General features: G+C 37.9%; 1 protein-coding gene and 1 pseudogene across 1 annotated transcript in view; one reads left to right on the forward strand and one right to left on the reverse strand.

Annotated features, from left to right (window-relative positions):
- Window positions 1–16,798, reverse strand: part of LOC102487834 (ornithine aminotransferase, mitochondrial-like) — a 25,529-nt gene extending 8,731 nt beyond the window's left edge. Inside the window, 3 exon segments of the mRNA XM_027768009.1 lie at window positions 582–745; window positions 9,823–9,955; window positions 16,560–16,798. Coding sequence (XP_027623810.1) covers window positions 582–745; window positions 9,823–9,955; window positions 16,560–16,798 — 536 coding nt within the window.
- The window catches only part of LOC102483785 (translationally-controlled tumor protein pseudogene), a 214,533-nt pseudogene continuing 203,765 nt past the window's right edge, over window positions 9,617–20,384 (forward strand).

The following is a 20,384-nucleotide window of genomic DNA, read 5'->3' on the forward strand; positions in this document are numbered from 1 at the left end:
ACTGTAAAGTTATATTACATTGGATTACAAATAACTTTACAGTGTATTACATTCCTTTTTGAAAAAGCAATGTAATACACTGTAAAGTTATTTGTAATCCAATGTAATATAAAGAAGATTATGATGATAATAAAAATAAAAAAAATACACACTGTAGATTCGTCCTGGTTCCCCCATGGCAGAAGCAAGTATGCAGACCTAGGCCAGTGAGAGCCTTAGAATCTGTGCACTCTAATCATCCACTCAAGGTATGAGTCCCAACTTCCACCCTACCATTCCCATATGAAGGACAATCTTGCTGGGTATAGTAATCTTGGTTGAAATTGTTTTTTATTTAACCCTTTGAATATATTTTCCCATTCTTTCCTTTCCTGCATTGTTTCTGATGAGTGGTCCAGTGTTAGCCTGATGGTATAGCCTTTGTAAGTGATTTGACATTTCTCCCTTGCCAATCTTAGTTTCTTGTCTTTGTCTGTCGTTTTGGTCAATATAGCCCCAGCTCCTGTGTGGCAGAAACCAGTGTACAAACCCAAGGCCAGAAATTGACTTGGAACCTCTACTGTCTCTCATTAATCTCAAACTTTATAGTTTTCTGAAGCAGAAGGCATGCAACCACAAAACCGATAGTTTCTTTTACATTTGAAACCCTGTGGCTCAGCCCCAGAGGCATCTGTTCTCTAAAATCTGGGAAGCATCTGGAACACCCAGTTTCAACAACAAAAGTGCAAGTTACAGGGTGAGGGGACTACAAAGAGATCACGGATCAGAGATCACGGATCACATCCTCCCTAATGCCTTTAAAGGCTCAAAATTACCTCTAAGAAATTAGGAAGAAACATATAATTCATCCAATGACCAGAAACCACCACAGATGCACAAGAAATATGAAAAACCAAAAAAAATCACCCCAAGGGAAAATAACAATTCTTCATCCACAGACAGAACAATGGAACTTGTGAAAATATCAGATAAACAATTCAGGATATTTATAGTGGCAAAACTTGATGAGATCCAAACAAAAACTTAATGAATTCCAGGAGAAAAAAGAGAAAAGAGACAACAAGCTATGAGAGTTGAAGAAATCCTTCTACAATTTGAAAGAATAAATAGAAACCATAAGAAAGAATCAAACAGGGACCAGCAGGTGGCATGGTGGTTAAGGTGCTGGACACTCCCACATGGCTGACCATGGTTCGAGTCCCAGACCTGGTGGCTTGCTTTCTCACTTTCCCTTTCTCTCTCTCTCTCTCTCTCTGTGTGTGTGTGTGTGTGTGTGTGTGTGTGTGTGTGTGTGTGTTTGGTCAAATTAAAATAAATGAATGAATAAAAAAAAGAATCAAGTGAAGCTGTTAGAGATACAGGCTGTAATACAGGAAGTCAAAACCTCCCTTGAAAGTATTAAAAGCAGATTAGGTATAGGAGGAGGGTGGGAAATGGCAGAGGGTGAGCATTAGGGAATCAAGGGGTAGAGGAGAAGAAGCAAAATATATAAGAAACAATAAATGAAAAATTATATGTTGACCATAACACATAGAGTAATATCCTTGATTGAGCCAATATACAGTGTATTCTGGATGGAAAAATATCATTTTTTATACTGTAATGATGTACAGTGAATGATGTCAATAAAAAAATTAAAATAAAACAAACAAAGTAGATTAGGTTATGTGTTATATCAAATCTCAGATGTAGAAGACAAAAACCTCTGATATAGAAAAAAAACACCAAGAAGAGAAAGTAACCCAAAACCTAGGATAGTATATGAGAAATACTAGGTTCGATTAAATGTACAAACATCCAAATAATTGGTATCCTGGAAGGTGAAGAAACTAATAAGGCATTGAAAATCTATTTCCTGAAACCCTGGGAAGAAACTTTCTAAGCCTAGAGAAATATTAAAACATCCAGACCCAAGAAATACAATGGACTCCAAAAAGAATCAACCCAAGAAGATCTTCATGGCACATCATAGCCAGGCAGGCTAAAAAGCACAAAGACAAGATACTAAAATTGGCAAGAGAGAAACATCAAGTTACTTACAAAGGTTATCCCATCAGGGTAACAACAGATCTCTTGTCAGAAACAATGCAAGTGAGGAAAGAATGGGGAAATATATCAAAGCATTAAATGAAAAACAATTTCAACGAAGATTACTATACCTGGCAAGATTGTCCTTCATATGGGAAGGAAAGATAAAAAACATTCTCAGATAAACAAAACCTGAAATAATTTGCCAACTCCAGACCAGCTGTTCAAGAAGTTCTGAAGGGAGTGCTATATCAAGAAAACTAAAGACAGAAAGACAGAAATAAGAGAACAAAAAACAACCAAGAAAATGGCCAACTTAACCATAGGGACAAGTACAGAAAAATAAATAATAACATTGAATGTCAATGGTTTAAATTTTCCAATCAAGAGACACAGACTGGGCTGACTGGATAGTAAAACAGAAAACTCTCTATCTGCTGCTTACAAGAAATCCACCTTATGGATAAAGACATACATAGACTAAAAGTGAATGGATAGAAAAAGATACTCCTTGCAAATGGAAACCTAAGAGCAGGAGTTGCGATATTGATTTCAGACAAAATAGGCACTAAGGCAAAAATGTAAGAAGAGACAAATAATAATATGTAGTAGCAAAAGGGCTAATTCATCAAGAAGATATAATGTTTATTAATATCTATGCACCCAATTCAGGAGCTCCCAAATATGTGAAGGAAAGACTACTAGATTTAAAAGTAGAGGTAGACTGCAACACACTAATTGTTGGGGACCTCAACACTCCGTTATCTCCTTTAGACAGATCAATGAGACAAAAAATAAGCAAAGAGATATAGGACATAAACAATACCATAAATCAGATGGACTAGACAGACATCTATAGAACTTTCCACCCCCAAACAACAAAATACACATTTTTCTCACCTCCACATGATACCTTCTCTAAGATTGACCATATGATAAGGCACAAAATCCTATGAGCCTTTACAGACTCAAAGGCATAGAAACTGTATCCAGCATCTTCTCTGACCATGATGGAATTAAACCTGATATTAATTTCTGAAAAATCCTCAAACACATGGAAACTAAACAACCTACTCCTGAACGACTTCTCGACTGCTGAAGAAATTAAGACTGAAATCAAGATTTATGGAAACAAATGTTAATGAGTACATAAGTTTCCACAGTCTATGGGACACCATAAAAGCAGTCTTAAGAGGAAAATTCATAGCAATTAGTGCACATAAGAAAAAGACTGAAAGGTGGCAAATAGACAATGAAATATCATGCCTCAGGGAATTGGAAAAACAATAACCAAAAAAATGCCAGGATAAAATAAATAATAAAAATCCGAGCAGAAATAAGTGAAATAGAAAATAAACGAATTATACAGAAGATAAATGAAAGCAAAAGCTGTTTCTTTGAATAGATTAACAAGATTGAGACACTATTAGCTAGACTGATTAAGAAGAGAGAAAGGAACCAGATTAATCAAATTCTCAGTGAAACAGGCAATATTACAATAGACACAATAGAAATACAAAACATCGTTAGAGACTACTATAAGTGACTATCAAACAACAAACAGAAAGATACAGAGGAGACGGACAAATTTCTGGACATATATAATCTACCAAGATTGAATCAGAAGAACATATAAAGGCTCTATAGACCCATAACAAACAATGAGATTGAATCAGTAATAAATAACCTCCCAACAAAGAAAAAAACCCAAAAACACCTGGTCCTGGTGGCTTCATGTCTGAATTCTACAAAACTTTTAAAGAAGCTTTAATCTCCATTCAACTGAAATTATTTTTAAAGATCCAAAAGGAAGGAACCCTCCCAAATTTATTTTATGAAGCTTCCATCACCCTCATCCCCAAAACAGACAAGGTCATGACAAGAAGGAAAACTCTAGACCAATATCTCTGATGAATAAAGATGCAAGAATTCTCAACAAGAAACTACAAATCTTACCGAATAACGTATAAAAAAGACTATTCATCATGACCAGGTAAGCTTTATTCCAGGGATGCAAGCATGTCACCATACATAAAACTATAAGTGTAATACAACATATCAACAGAAAAAATGATTTTAAAAAAGCATGTGATAATTTCAAATGACACAGAAAAAGCATTTGAGAAAATACAGCATCTCTTTATGATTAAGACTCAGCAAAATCAGCATAGAGGCTCACTGGTCAACACTATAATAGCCATCTATGTAAAACCTATAGCTAATATTATACTGAATGGGGAAAAGCTGAAAGCTTTTCCACTGTAAACTGGTACAAGACTAGGCTGCCCATTTCCCCCACTCCTTTTCCAATATAGTGCTGGAAGTCCTGAACAATGCAAACAGAAAAGAGAATAATATCAAAAGCATTCAAATAGGGTTGAAAACATCTTTATTTGCAGATGACATGATGGTATACATAGAAGACCCAAAGTTATCCATGAAAAAATGTCTCGAAGTAATAAAACACAGTAAAGTCACAGGATACAAAATCAACATCCAAAAATACATAGCATTTCTATATACAAACAACAAGCTGACTGAGGTAGAACTGAAAAATGTAATCCCTTTTACCATAGGCACACAAAAAAATAAGATACCTAGGGGTAAATCTAACCAAGGAAGTCAAAGAACTTTATAGGGAAAATGATGAAAACCTTTAAAAAGATCATGAAAAAGACACCAAAAAGTGGAAGGACATCCCATGTTCTTGGATTGGAAGAATTAATATAATCAAAATGGCAATTCAACTCAAACTAATGTACATATTTAACACAATACCCATCAAATTACCAGAGATATTCTTCACAGATTTAGAAAAGACAATCATTAATTTGTCTGCAATCATAAAAGATCCCATATTGCCAAAGCAATCCTGGACAAGAAGAGTGGAGTGGGCAGCATCTCATTCTCTGACATTGAAATATATTACAAAGCTGTGATACTCAAATCAGCATGGTATTGGAACAAAAAAATAGACAGGTAGACCAATGGAACAGAATAGAGATCCTAGAAATAAGCCCCAAAACATACAGTCAACTAATTTTTGACAAAGGATACCAGTCAATCCAGTGGGAAAAAGAAAACCTCTTTAGCAAATGATGCTGGAAAACTGGGTATACACCTGCAGAAAGATGAAACTATACCCCCATCTTTCGCTATCAACAAAAGTCAACTCAAAATGTATCAAAGATCTAAACCTAAGACCTCAAACTATAAAACTAATGATAGAAAACACTGGGGAAACTCTGGGAGACATTGGGGTAGGCAAACACTTCTTAAATAAGACCCCAAAGCACAGGCAATAAACCCTTAAATAGACAAGTGGGATTACATCAGATTAAGAAGTTTCTACACAGAAAAATATACAGTAATTATTGTGAACCGACAAACCTCACAATTGGAGGTATTTTTTTTTTTTGAGAGATTTTTGCTATAGGTCGTGTGTGCTTGCTATAGAGACAGAAAGAGACAGAGATACAGAAAGCAATACATCATCTGCCAGCGGGGATGACCATGCTACAATCTCCTTTCGTCCATTCTCCTCTTGGGATTTTGGGGAAGCACACATAGGTACCTGGCATGAGTTTTAAGCTGCCGGGTGCAGGACTTGAACATGTGGGAGTCCAGCAATGTAAACATTGTGCCATCTGCTGGTCCCCAGAATGGGAGAATATTTATATAAACTATGCCTTCAATACGGGGCTGATAGCCACAATAAGCAGGCAACTCAAGCAGTTTATCCGAAATAAAAATGATTAACCCAATTAAAAGATGGGAAAATGAGCTGAGCAAAAATCTCTGGAAGGAAGACAAACGAATAGTCAAAAAGTTTATGAAAAAATGCTCAAGGGAACCAGCAGTTAGAGTAATGGCTATGTCGCTGGACTCCCACGTGGTTGACCGCGGTTCGCATCCCGGACCCTGTGGCTTAAAACTCACGCCAGGCGCGTGTGCGTGCGTGCCCAAGATCCCGAGAGGAGAATGGAGAAGAAGGGATTGCAGCGTGACAATCCCCTCTGGGGGGTGATTTCTCGCTTTCTGTCTCTCTGTCTCTCTCTGTCTGGCAAGCGCACGCGCCCTACAGCGAAAACCTCTCCAAAAAAAAAAAATGCTCAACATTCCTCATCATAATGGAGATGCAGATCAACACCACAATGAGATACCACCTCACCCCTGTAAGAATGGCGAATATTAAAAATACAAAAGTGATAAATGTTGGTGGGGTTGTGGTGAAGGGGGAACTTTTCTACACCATTGGTGGGAATGTAAACTAGTTCAGCCAGTGTGGAAAACGATATGGAGGTTCCTCAAAGACCTACAAATAGAACTACCATATAAACTAGCAATTTCACTTCTGAGTATTTACCCAAAGGACAGGAGAATGCTCAGTTGGACAAGTGCTTGCACATCAATATTTATTGCAGCATTACTCATGATCGCTAAGACATGGAACCAAAATATTCATGAACAGATGAATGGATTAAAAAAGTGTGACACATATACTCTGTGAAATACTATTCAGCCATATAAAAAAAGACCCTGGGGACCAGCAGTTAGCGTAATGGCTATGTCACTGGACTCCCATGTAATTGACCGCAGTTCGCGTCCCAGACCCGGTGGCTTAAAACTCACACCGGGCGCATGTGCGTGCGTGCCCAAGATCCCAAGAGGAGAATGGAGGAGAAGGGATTGCGGCATGACCATACCCCCTGGGGGGTGATTTCTCGCTTTCTGTCTCTCTACCTCTCTCTGTCTGTCTGGAGAGCGCATGTGCCCTATAGCAAAAACCGCTCAAAAAAAAAAAAAAAGACCCTGGCATTCAATAGAAAGTGGATAAATATGGAAGATTTACTGTTGAGTGAAGCAAGCCACGTTACGAAGCAGAGACATGTATGTCTCAACTTAACATATGCCGAATGTCCGCACTCTATGCTAGAGACTGAAAGATTGGAGGGCATAAATGCATTGAAAACAATTAAGGATGTTGGAGACAGTGTGGAGGGAGGGTGGGAGAGTGGCATAATGTAGGCAAGAAAATTACGGAGGAAATATAGAGTAGCAAGACATTTGTGGGGCACAGAAATGGTTTATTATCTGTTGAAGATAGTGTGTATAGTATTCTCAACTGGACTGGTCTAAGGTGTACTTCATGTTGGGTAAATTCTCTTTACAAGCTAAATGCTGTTTAGCGATTGAATGTATAAAAGAAATTAAAATAATTTAAAAATTAAAAAAAGGAAATTACACACTGTATATCCCCACTCAGTTTGTACCAAATATTTGCACTTCGTTGCAGAAATTGAGAGATCTGAAGATAAGATAATAGAGGATAAGGGTAGATATCAGAAACTATTAGGGAGGAGAGAGGATGGTAGAGATTAAGTGATAGAGAGGGTGAGTGTGAGGTGCCAAGGGTAGAAACATTTAACAGACCGCCCCCTCAAAAAAAAAAAAAGCAAAATGCTCTGTTGGAAAAAAAATATATATAGTACACATCATGATGGGAACTTTAAGTAAAATGTGAAATTAATCTAAAAAAAATTTTTTTTTTTGGCAAACCAAAATATGTCCCAAGAGTCATCAGAGAAAATTTGCAATAGCTTTCAGGCATTTTTCTACACCTTTCTCCTTGCCATTAAATCATTACAGAGAGAGGTTGTATATCTACCTCAGAATAAATACATTGTGTGGTACAACCAACAGATTTGCCACTTGATAGGAAGAGATAATTGAATTCATAGATTCCCTGCAATACTCAGAATTGATCCTCCTTTTACCCTAGGTTGTCTGATTCCCTCCTATCTTAGGATAGATTTTCTTCTCAGGAGCTTAGCAGCTCCTTTTGCAATTGAGTTCTGGTGTCTGCTCTACACATTTCTAAGATATGCTCGAACATGTCTAAATCTAGGCAAAGACACAGTTTAAGCTTAAATTAAGGCCTCTCTGTACGCCGCAAAGATGTATAGTGATTAAATATAAGTAAAACAAAAAAATAAAAAAGCTAAAAAATAATTAAAGCGAAAAGAATTACTTCTCTATCTCACTACACACACATTGGCAGCACATACTGGTTCCATGTGATATTTTACACCAGAATGGCCCTACATCATAGCCCCCCCCAAAAAAAATATATATATATATACACACTTTTTTTTTTAATTTGAGAGGTTTTTGCTATAAGGCGCGTGCGCTCACCAGACGGACAGAGAGATAGAGAGACAGAAAGCGAGAAATCACCCCTCAGGGTGGATGGCCACGTTGCAATCCCTTCTCCTCCATTCTCCTCTTGGGATCTTGCATAGCCCAGATATTTACATAATTTTCTAACATTACCCTCTACTTGAGGGTGACAATATTGAAATAAAAATACCAAAACTAATGATGCAAAAAAAACCGAACTAAGTTTTCTTTGCTTGGTTTTTGTAGAAAGCCTAGGGCAACATTAGAGTGTAGAGAGAAACTCTAGGTTTGGAAAGTGATTAGGAGCTCTTTATTATCTTTTTCCTACCCATACAGCACAAAGCTCCCCCTGCTAACCTTCTAAACCACACACACATAGCACTTGAGAAACTTAAAAAAATAAAAAACAACTTTGGAGGCTGACATCTAGTTGGTGTATTTTCCCGTCATGCAGCAGGACCAAGAATGAAGGTCTCTTACAGGAGTCAGGACTTGAGCTGAGTCTAAAATAAGAAAGGAAGGACTTTTAGGCTGGAGAATAGCATCTTAACTTCCTTAAGAAGACCCAGAATTGAACAAGAAAGCACCTTGTTGAATCCAGTTTTGTCATGGACTGACTCAATGTATGACTTTAAGTCCGAATTCTTCCCATCTCTGGCTTCAATTTTCCTTTTTTTTTTTTTTTTTTTTTTTTTGGTTTTTTGCTATAGGCGCGGTGCTCTCGCCAGACAGAGACAGAGACAGAAAGCGAGAAATCACCCCCCAGGGGGGATGGCCACTCTGCAATCCCTTCATCCTCCTTTCTCCTCTCGGGATCTTGGGCACACACGCCCGGCGTGTTTTAAAGCCACCGGGTCCGGACGGGAACCACGGTCGACTACTTGGGAGTCCAGCGACATAGCCATTATGCTAACTGCTGATCCCTTTCCCATCTTTTTAATTAATTGGTTGAAACAGATTGTCATCTAGAGGAATCTCCGGGTTTATTAAAACGGAAAAAAATATTACTCGGTTCTAGTCCACTCGCTGGACTATTGGGAAATTTGGCCACTACTCTAGGGTTTACTTTCCTCATCTATAACATAGGGAAAATTAGTTTCCAGTTTACTTTATAATGTTGCGACAAATCAGTGAGATAACAGAAATGAATCAGTTTTGTCTGTTTATACTGCGCCGTACACTTCTGGAAATGTCGAAAGAAGAATGTAGTTGGAGCAAAGGTAAAAAAGATTTGGGATGGAAAAAGAAAAAGAAAACGGAAGCACAGTAGGAATAAACGAGGGTATTTCAAAGACGATAACAAAGAGAAAGTGCAACCGATCAGGAAATCGAGGGGAGGGCCACATGGAGGCTGGGTCATGTTGTTGGCGGAGCCAATTTGGTAGTGCACCGAGGTTGGGCGCGGGGGCCTATTTGGTTGTGACGCCCACCCCAGTCTTTCATTAAGCATGCCCAAGGGCTTGTGCAAGATTAAGATGGCGGTGTTTGAGCTGGTGGCTGTTGCTTCATGCTTACCGGGAGTGGAGGGCGGCCGAAGAAACTCCGAAGTTTTCGTGTTTTGGTGAGTGCCGAGTCTCACATCAGCTAGAGAAGTGGCCCATAGTGGAGTTATACACTTTGGGATCTAGGTCGCACGGCCTGAGTGGGGGAGGGAGGAACCCGCGTGTATTCCATTTTAATCTCTTCAAAATAGCGGTAGCGGGGAACAGTTTCTCTCTCCCTGATCACCTTACCTCCACTGATGAGGCTAGAAGGTTGCGGAAGCTAGGTCCTAGGAGGGAACCTAGCTTGGTCTTGGTCTTCCCCCACCCCCCTGGTTTTTACTTGTCTGAATCTCTCTCTTTTTTTTTTTCCTTGTCTAAATGGGTTTTTATTGACCCCATGCCGCTCAAAAATGAAATACTCTTCCCCAGAGCTCCTGTCTTTTATTATTTCCGTAAAGACATCCAAACTTCATAGTTTTTAATAAACTAATCTGTATGTAATGCATTTATTACAATCTAGGTTAAAAAAAATATGACCCACATGAGGACTTTAGGACATAGAACTAACATTTGTTCTTGAAGCATCTCAAAGGCGTGTGTGTACATGTGTGTCTGTGTGTGTGTGTATAGGTAACCTGTGGAAGACTTACCACATTTTTTGATTGCTCGGTTGAAAATGTAAGGTAGAAAAAATAAGAGCTGTATTTCCCATGTTCAAATCTCCTGGTGACAAATTTATGCTAAGCATAACATGTTTTATATGGGAAAGACAGGAAGGACAACATCTGTTGTTAAATGATTATGTGGTTAAAATAAATTTCATTTTCCACACATTGCAGAGAGAGTATGAATTGCTGCAAGCTTTTGTAAAAGTAATCTGGCAATATTTAAGGAAATAAAAATATGTAGATGTCACTTGGCCAAACACAGGAACCCAATAGTGTGACTTTTAAGGATACATCCTACAGAAATTAAAGTACCAATATATAAAGACACATGAATAAAGATGCTTGTACAGCTCTGTTCTTATGACAACTGACTGGAAACAACCTGTGCATGCATTCTTTGGAGAATATTTGAATTAATTGTGGTACATTACCATTATGGGATGGCTCTTTTAGCCTAGAGGATGCTGTGATGGATAGTTATGGAAGAAGGTAAATTGCAAAATATAGTAGTATAACTTATTTTTTTGGTGGCAGGCAGGTGATAAAGGAATTTAAGTTAACTTTTAAAAATCTTTTTTGGAGAGCTTTATATATTTTGAAATACTTAAGACATAGTTAGACATAAAGAATAATAAAATGAACCTCTATTCTCATCACAACATAAAAACAATTAATGACCAGCAGTTGGCATATGGCTATGTTGGCGTATGGCTATGTTGGCGTATTGCCATGTAGTCGACTGCAGTTTGAGTCCTGGATCCGGTGGCTTAAAATCACTCTGGGTGCATGTGTGTGCGGGCGCAAGATCCCAGGAGGAGAATGGAGGAAAAGGGATTGGCAAGATCCCGAGAATGGAGGAAAAGGGATTGCAGCATGGCCATTCCCCCCCAGGGAAGTGATTTCTCGCTTTTTGTCTCTCTGTAAAAAAAAAAAAATTAATGATTATAGTTGAAGTTCTATGTACCCATCTCTGATTGCATCTCTCTATTCCTTCATCCCTAGAAGTAACCATTATTATTATTATTATTTTTTAGAAGTAGCCATTATTATAAACTTAGTGATTATGCAGATTTCTCCCATGCATTTCTTTTTTTTTTTTTAAGATTTTTGCAATAGGGCACATGCGCTTACCAGAGAGACAAAATGCGAGAAATCACCTTTGAGGGGTATGGCCATGCCGCAGTCTCTTCTCCATTTTCTTCTTGTGATTCTGAGCACGCATGGACACATGCCAGCATGCGTTTCAAGCTGGCAGGTCCAGGACTTGATCCGTGGTTGGCCATGTGGGAGCCAGCAACGGAACTATTACACCATGCATTTCTTAAACTTTTGTGGCACATGAACTTGCTACTGTTTTTTTTTTTTTTTTTTTTTGTAAATATTGACGATGAGTTAAAAAGGAAGTTGATGAATAAATTTAAGTCACTTAAAATAGAAGTTTCTTAATAGAGAGGAGGATCTAGGTAGCTCTTGAGCCAAAGGGAACTAGACTACACATCAGTGAAAAAGAATGTACACAGCTTGTACCGGAAGCAATTTCAAACAAATAATGAATGGTTTGTAAGCAAGATGCCAGAAAGGGGAAAACCAAACCAAACCAAATCCTGGATCCCACCCCAAGGCCAGGGTGATGAGAAGCCTGTATTTGCTACTAGACAAAAATCTATGTATTTCAGTTGCCTCGGAGGTATTTGAAGGAAATGATATTGCTCATAGATGTATCAGGTGTTTCTAGAATATTAATGTAATTATGTTAAGCTGAGGTGGACAAAACATTTTATCAATCATTTAGGTTTAGATCACAGCTTTTGTATAAAAAAAAAACTATTTATTTATTTATTTATAATGGAATAACCCTGTAGACAGCTGACTAGAATATTCACGATTTTTAAACTTTTCAACCCTTAGGCAGAACATATAATAAAATTTGCATAAACTGAAACATTGTACCATTTTTGCAGTGTTTGGTTGAAATTTTGTTGACTATTAGCATGTTATTTTTGCATGTATTCTTTTTATGAGGGCAGTGTTTGACACCATTTTATTTTTGTTTTTTTTTTTCTCTATTGACTAGTAATTGGTTCATTTGCAGGGACATTGTTCTTACCTTCCTGTTCAAAGATGCATTTTATTAAGAGAGTATGTTATAGTGAAAAAATTGACAAGCTAGACTTAGATTTTGGCATTAAAGGTAACTGGGATGTGAGAGATTTATTTGTAAGAAGCTATATTAATTAAATAGAATGTTAAAGATTGAGAGGCTAATAACTTGTGGACTAGGACCATTACTCAAAATTTGTTTGGAAATATTTCTATTTCTCATTGCCTCCCTTTGTAAAATTAAGAGTTTTCCCTCTTTTTTTTTTATTAAGTGTTCTTTTTTTTTTTCTGCTGGTTTCAGTTTCTTTTTCCTCCTAAATATCACTTCTCTTATGCTAAATTTCAACATTCATATGAAAAGACACTTGTTCTTGGCAAGTATTTGATTACAAATTAAAATATTCCCCCATGTCTTTAAGCACCACTTAAAATACTAAGATGTCAGTGTTAAATTTCTGATTTTAATAAAGGAAATTCTTAACAACATTAAATAAACATTGTTTCACTTAAAATGCTGATTTTAAAAATACCTGAAAATAAAAAGTATAATTATTGCTTCTAAAGTTAAATTGGTACAATATATGATAGAACTGAGACAAAAGCAAACTGCACCAAAGCAGTTATATTACCAATCTTTATCACTATTTTATACAGTTCTAAAAGCCATCTTTTTACAGTTTTTACAATAAAAGGATGCCCTGCCACCTAGATATGTAAATTTTGTACATGTTAAGATATATCCAGAGAATATTACTGTGTTTAACCAAAGCAATGATTTCATTTTTTTGCATATTAACTAGAATAATGTGTAAAAAACATTAATGTGAAGTTCTGTAGGTGTATTGCTTTGCCAGATAATGCAGAAATTCACAATTTACTTTTTCATTATTTAAAAAAATGAAGCAATTATTGTACAATCCCTGGAATTGTAAAACAGCTATTCTTTCCATTTACATAATTGAGGGAAGTATTTTAAATGTCAAAATATAAGCACCAAAATTCTAAAAAGTTTACAAAAGCTGTTTAAACATATAAGGTGTATTAATGAATTACATTGGCTCTGAGGGAAGAAACAATATCCTAATGCTCATTGTATTTAAGAAATAATTGCTTTGAACTTGGTTTTTGGCAAAATAAAAAAAATACTGCTTTTAGCCTTTTTATACTAGCCATCTAAAATTTAGTGACAGTTTGATCCCTAAATTTATGTTCTATCACTAAATTTAAGATTCTTTCTGTATAATAAATACCTAAAGCTCTTAAAAAATTTAAAAATGTCATTTAGTGAACATCTAAAATTTACAAAAAAGTCATTTCATTTTTATGTAGGATCAGGTTTGAAGTCACTTTGAGTCAAATACAGTTATTTAAAAAATGTATCAATCCACTCATAATTAGAAATTTTATAAATATGGCACTATAGCTTTGGATAATAATTGCTGTTATGAAGTTAGATGAAGTAAATACAGAATATCTTGGTTTACAAATCAAAATGACGGTGATACTAAAGCATATCTCTTTCAGACCACTTGGTCAGTGCTGAGAACACTTAAATAAGGAAAATATATGACAGTGTTGCTCTAAAAGTACTGACTTAACTGTCATGAATGACCTAATTAAGGTGGGGAAGGAGACTTGGCCTGGTTCTTCAGTTCTGTGGAGCTGCCTCACTCTAAATAGCTTGTACAATGTCAAGTTATTCTGATTGCTATCACAAAATCCATTGTGGTCCTGAATGCCATTTACATTTATATTTATGTTTTACTGTGTACATTGAAAAAATAATTTTACTGTGCTTTTCACCTATCTGATGTAAGTTTTGATATCAAATTTTTTTTTCTCAGTTTTTTGGGAAGGGAAGAAAAAGTCTAAGAAAAGAGAGGCATACCAGAAGGGTTGGAATGTGGGACCAGCAGTTAGCGTAATGGCTATGTCACTGGACTCCCACGTAGTCGACCTCGGTTCGAGTCCCAGACCCGGTGACTTAAAACTCATGCCGGGCGCGTGTGCGTGTGTGCCCAAGATCTCGAGAGGAGAATGGAGGAGAAGGGATTGCGGCGTGACCATCCTCCCTGGTGGGTGATTTCTCGCTTTCTGTCTCTCTGTCTGTCTGGCGAGTGCACACGCCCTATAGCAAAAAAAAAAATCCAAAAAAAAAAGAAGGGTTGGAATGTAGAGTAATATTACAGAATTAGCCAAATGTCTTTTTAATTTAAAAGTTGAGGGACCAGCAATTGGCATAATGACTATGTAGCTGGACTCCCGTGTAGTAGACCACAGTTTGAGTCCTGGATCCCGTGGCTTAAACTCACACCGGGTACTTGTGCGTGCCCAAGATCCCGAGAGGAGAATAGAGGAGAAGGGATTGTGGCGTGGCCATCTGCCCTGGGGGATGATTTCTGGCTTTCTATTTCTCTGTCTCTGTCTTTCTGGTGAGCACATGTGCCCTGTAGCAAAAACCTCTCCAAAAAAATAAATAAAAAATAAAAAAATTGCTGTCATCGGGACCAGCAGTTAGCGTAATGGCTATGTCGCTGGACTCCCACGTAGTCGACCGCAGTTCGCGTCTCGGACCCGGTGGCTTAAATCTCACACCGGGCACGTGTGCGTGTGTGCCCAAGATCCCGAGAGGAGAATGGAGGAGAAGGGATTGCGGCGTGACCATCCCCCCTGGGGGGTGATTTCTCGCTTTCTGTCTCTATGTCTCTCTCTGTCTGTCTGGCGAACGCACGCGCCCTATAGCGAAAACCTCTCCAAAAAAAAAATAAATAAATAAAAGTTGCTGTCATCACAAGGCAATATATAAATTTAAGTAAAAGACAACCATTTTTTCCCCTAAAATCTATATTACTCTGTGATAGATTTTTACAGAAACCAGTATATATATCAATATATTTTCACATTCTGTTCAATTCACTGGATATGCATTCAGAATTGTCATATATTATTAACCATTGCAATCTAAACACTGTATTTTCAGGGAAATGTGCTTAGAAATGATTTAGTGATTTGCACATTATTTTGACTATTTACAAAGATATCTATTTATATTAGCAATAAATAATTCTGAATGCTCATGCACACACCAAGGTGGTTGTATGCTCTTAAAATATTTACATGTAGTTAATCTTTTAGATCTCTCCCATTAAAAGTGAAAGTGTGCTTTCCATTTGCTCCATGTTCCTTTTAGTGTTGCTTCTGAGGGATGTATCCTTCCATTTCTGTAACTTTGGGCCATCCTTCATATTTGTTTGTATTCTTGTTGTTCTTTCTGTACTGTTCTAAAAGGGCTTTTTGTCTTAATTCCTTTTCCACCTCAGAAGACCCAATTGTCTCTAAAACCAAGATTAGTACTAGGTGTACTTCCCAATTTGGCAGTGAGCCACCATGCCTCATCATTGAGTTTGGTTACTCCATCATCATATATTCTCGTTAAGACTATTGTTCCAGGGAGCCAGCAGTTAGCGTAATGGCTATGTCGCTGGACTCCCACGTAGTCTACCGTGATTCGCGTCCCAGACCAGTGGCTTAAAACTCTCGCCGGGCGTGTGTGCATGCGTGCCCAAGATCCCGGGAGGAGAATGGAGGAGAAGGGATTGCGGCGTGACCATCCCCTCTGGGGGGTAATTTCTCGCATTCTGTCTCTTTCCCTCTCTCTGTCGATCTGGCGAGTGCATGCACCCTATAGCGAAAACCTCTCCAAAAAAAAAAGACTATTGTTCCATTTTGTTATGACCTTCAGTAACTCAAAAGACACTGTCACATCTCCTCCCTACATGTAAGAGTATTTAGTGTCTAATACTTCTACTGTTTTCTATTTGCCAAGGTGACATTGATACCCTTTTCCGACATTGTTCTTTTTCTTTTTGGAGAGGTTTTTGCTATAGGGCGCGTGCACTCACCTTGCGGAAATCCCTTCTCCTCCGTTCTCCCCTTGGGATTCTTGGGCATGCACGCACACACGCCCGGCGTGAGTTTAAGCCATCAGGTCCGGGACTACATGGGAGTTCAGCGACATAGCCATTACACCTGGTCCCCTGACATTGTTCTTAATACTATTCATTAAGACATTGTCTTCTAGGCAGATTTTGGGTCCCACCACATTGGCCGCTCCATTTTCCATTTTAAAGGCAAAGTGTTTCTCAGGACAAGCATTGAGAGTCCATATTTATATCTGAGAGGCTTTGTAGAGTGTGCATCTGTGTCCAATGCTGATTTTGCAAATTGATTTCCTAAAGTTGCATCCATTTTTATCTCAAATACTTGATAAATAACACAAATTGTCAGTAAAAATACTGCCACAGCTACCACCAACTTTGCAGCACCTGCTACCCTCATGTTCGGTTTTTCAGTCTATGGCACTATTTATTAAAGAAGCTCCAGACTCCTGCCTGCCTCTCTGCAGCACAGCGTGCCTTCTGGGCTCCCTGTGGTCAATCCTGCTGGAGGTGGACTGGAGCTTCTGCCTTTAAGTAGCTCTTCCACTTCCCCCTGGGCTCCACCAGCTTTCCCTCACTCCTGTGAGTGGCCTCAATGTTCTTAAGGTATAGTAAAATTACACTCATGGAGCATACCCTTAAATAACATTTAAAGCAAACTGGTACATTTTAGGTAAGATAATTGTCTCAGTAAGTTTTTTTTTTTTTTTTTTAAAGAATTCATAGAAGTTAAGGTTATTTCCATGTTTGACACATTAGCTTAAAATAATAAAGGAAAATCATGATTAGTTAACGGAACAGAACTCACTGGACTACAAAGAAACTTAACTCTCACTGATTCTTCTTATTTTGCAGCAGGATAAGTCCAGCCCTTCTTGGGCATCCAGCTACTGTTTTTCAGTGCTGTTTTGTGCACCTTTTTAGCAGTGAAGAAATTGATGTTGGGAGAGTCAGGGTTAGGGAGAAAGAAACAGTAAAATCAAAACATAGTGGTACTAATACATTCAGAGAGTACTCGTGAGTAAGTGATGAAATGAAGTTGTATATAAATTGAAATGTGTAAGTGAAAAATAATGGGTAAGCCTAATGTTTCAAAACATAGAGAAGAAAGTATAAAAACACATTAAGGGATTTAGAAAAGATTAATTAATTAATTTATTATCACAATCTTGTTTATATTACATTGACTCACGTATAACTTTACAGTGTATTACATTTCTTTTACCAAAGTAATACCAAGCACATCAGTCAATAGACATTAAAAGCCCCATCTTCATCATCCAATAGCTTTTTATTTTTTTCCTGATTATTATTCCAATTATTTTTTTAAATAGTCAATCACTACTTATCATTTTGCTTGTAAAAAGAGTACTGGGACTAGCAGTTAGCGTAACCGCTATGTCGCTGGACTCCCATGTAGTCGACTGTGGTTTGCGTCCCGGACCCAGTGGCTTAAAACTCATGCTGGGTGCGTGTGCGTGCATGCCCAAGATCTCGAGAGGAGGATGGAAGAGAAGGAATTGCGGCGTGACCATCCCCGCTGGGGGGTGATTTCTCGCTTTCTATCTCTCTGTCTCTCTCTGTCTTTCTGGCGAGCACATATGCCCCATAGCAAAAACCTCTCCAAAAAAAAAAAAAAAGAGTTGGATGTAAGCTTTGGGGTTTACTTCTGGGGTCTCTATTCTATTCCATTGGTCCACCTGTCTGTTTTTGTGCCAATACCATGCTGTTTTTATTATCACAACTTTATAGTATATTTTGTAGCAGGGAGTGATATGCTGCTCCTTTCCCATTCCACACTGTCTTATCATTGTTAACTATTTTCACTGCTTTTAATCCCTGCCATAGAGTGCAGATAGTCGGTATATATTAAGTGGATACATGCAATATCTTTCTTATATGTCTTGGCTTCACTCAGCAATAGATCCTCCATATCCGACCACTTTCTATCAAATGCCAGGGTCTTGTTTTTTTATGGCTGAGTAGTAGTCCATAGAATATATGTGCCACACTTTTTCTTTTTCTTTCTTTCTTTCTTTTCTTTTTTTTTTTTGAGAGCTTAACTGCTCTAACTGCTGATCCCGACTTTTTATATTTTTAATCTTTGCCATTCTGACAGGGCTTAGGTGGCATATCCTTGTGGTTTTTATCTGCATCTCTCCTATGATGAAGGATGTTGTGCATTTCCACATAAGTTTTTTGGCTATTCGTATGTCTTCCCTAGAGAGATTTCTGTTTAGCTCATTTTCCCATCTTTTAATTGGGTTTTTATTTATTTATTTATTTTTATTTTTTCACGTAAGGCACTTGAGTTCCCTGTGTATTCTGGTTATCAGTCCCCTGTCTGCGGCATATTTAACAAAAATATTCTCCCATTCGATTCACACTTGTTACTGTGTCCTTTGCTGTGCAGAAACTTCTTAGTCTGCTATAATCCCACCTGTCTATTTTAGGGATTATTGCCTGTGCTTTGGGAGTCTTATTTAAAAAGTCTTTGCCTACTCCAGTGTCTCTCAGAGTTTCACCAGTATTTTCCACCAGTATTTTTATAGTTTGGTCTTAATTTCAGATCTTTGATCCATTTTGAGTTGATTTTTTGTTAATAGTGAAAGATGCAGATTGTTTCATCTTTCTGCAGGTAGATACCAAGTTTTTCTAGCACCATTTACTAAAAAGATTTTTATTTCCCAATGAATTGACTGGTATCCTTTGTCAAAAATCAGTTGGCTGTAAGCTTTGGGGTTTATTTCTGGGGTCTCTTTTCTATTCCATTTTGGATCATCATGCTAATAGCTTAATCTCTATACTATGCTGTTTTTGTTTTTGTTTTTGTTTTTTCGGAGAGGTTTTCTTGCTATAGGGTGCGTGCGCTCGCCATACAGACAGAGAGAAACATAGAGACAGAAAGCGAGAAATCACCCCCCAGAGGGGATGGTCACGCCGCAATCCCTTCTCCTCCATTCTCCTCTCGGGATCTTGGGCACGCACGCACATGCACCCGGCATGAGTTTTAAGCCACCGGGTCCAGGACACGAACCGCGGTCGACTACGTGGGAGTCCAGCGACACAGCCATTATGCTAATTGCTGGTTCCCAATACCATGCTGTTTTGATGATCACAGCGTTATAGTGTATCTTGGAATCAAGGAGTGATAATGCCTTCTACTCCACTCTTCTTGCATTGGATTACTTTGGCAATACGAGGTCTTTTATGATTGCAGACAGATTCTATGATTGTCTTTTCTATGTCTGAGAAGACTATTTCTGGTATTTTGATTGGAATTGCATTAATCATGTAGATTAATTTATGTAGAATTGCCATTTTGATTATGTTGATTCTTCCAATCCAGGAACATGGGATGTCCTTCCACTTTTTTTAATGTCACTTTCAATATCTTTTTTAAGACTTTCATAGTTTTCTTTATAAAGGTCTTTGATTTCCTTAGTTAGAATTATCCCTAGGTATCTTACACATCTTGTGGCTATGGTGAAAGGGATTCCTTTCTTCAGCACTACTTCATTCAACTTGTTGTTCATACATAGAAATGCTATAGATTTTTGGATGTTGATTTTGTATCCTGTATTCACTTATTACTTCAAGAAGTTTTTTTCATGGAGACCTTTGGGTCTTCTAAGTATACCATTATGTCATCTGCGAATAAAGATATTTTCAACTCTTCTTTGCCTATTCGAATGCCTTTTATATTGTTTTCTTTTCTGATTGCATTAGCTAAGACCTCTAGCAGTATATTAAAGAGCAATGGAGAAAAAGTGGGCAGCCTTGGGAACGAGCAGTTAGCGTAATGGCTATGTCTCTGGCCTTCCACATAGTCGACTGCGGTTCGCGTCCCGGACCCGGTGGCTTAAAACTCACGCTGGGCGCATGTGCGTGCGTGCCCAAGATCCCAGGAGGAGAATGGAGGAGAAGGGATTGCAGCGTGACCATCCCCCCTGGGGGGTGATTTCTCGCTTTCTGTCTCTCTGTCT

Source organism: Tupaia chinensis, unplaced genomic scaffold (genome assembly GCF_000334495.1).
Source record: "Tupaia chinensis unplaced genomic scaffold, TupChi_1.0 Scaffold145156_1, whole genome shotgun sequence".
Classification (NCBI taxonomy): Eukaryota; Metazoa; Chordata; class Mammalia; order Scandentia; family Tupaiidae; genus Tupaia; species Tupaia belangeri.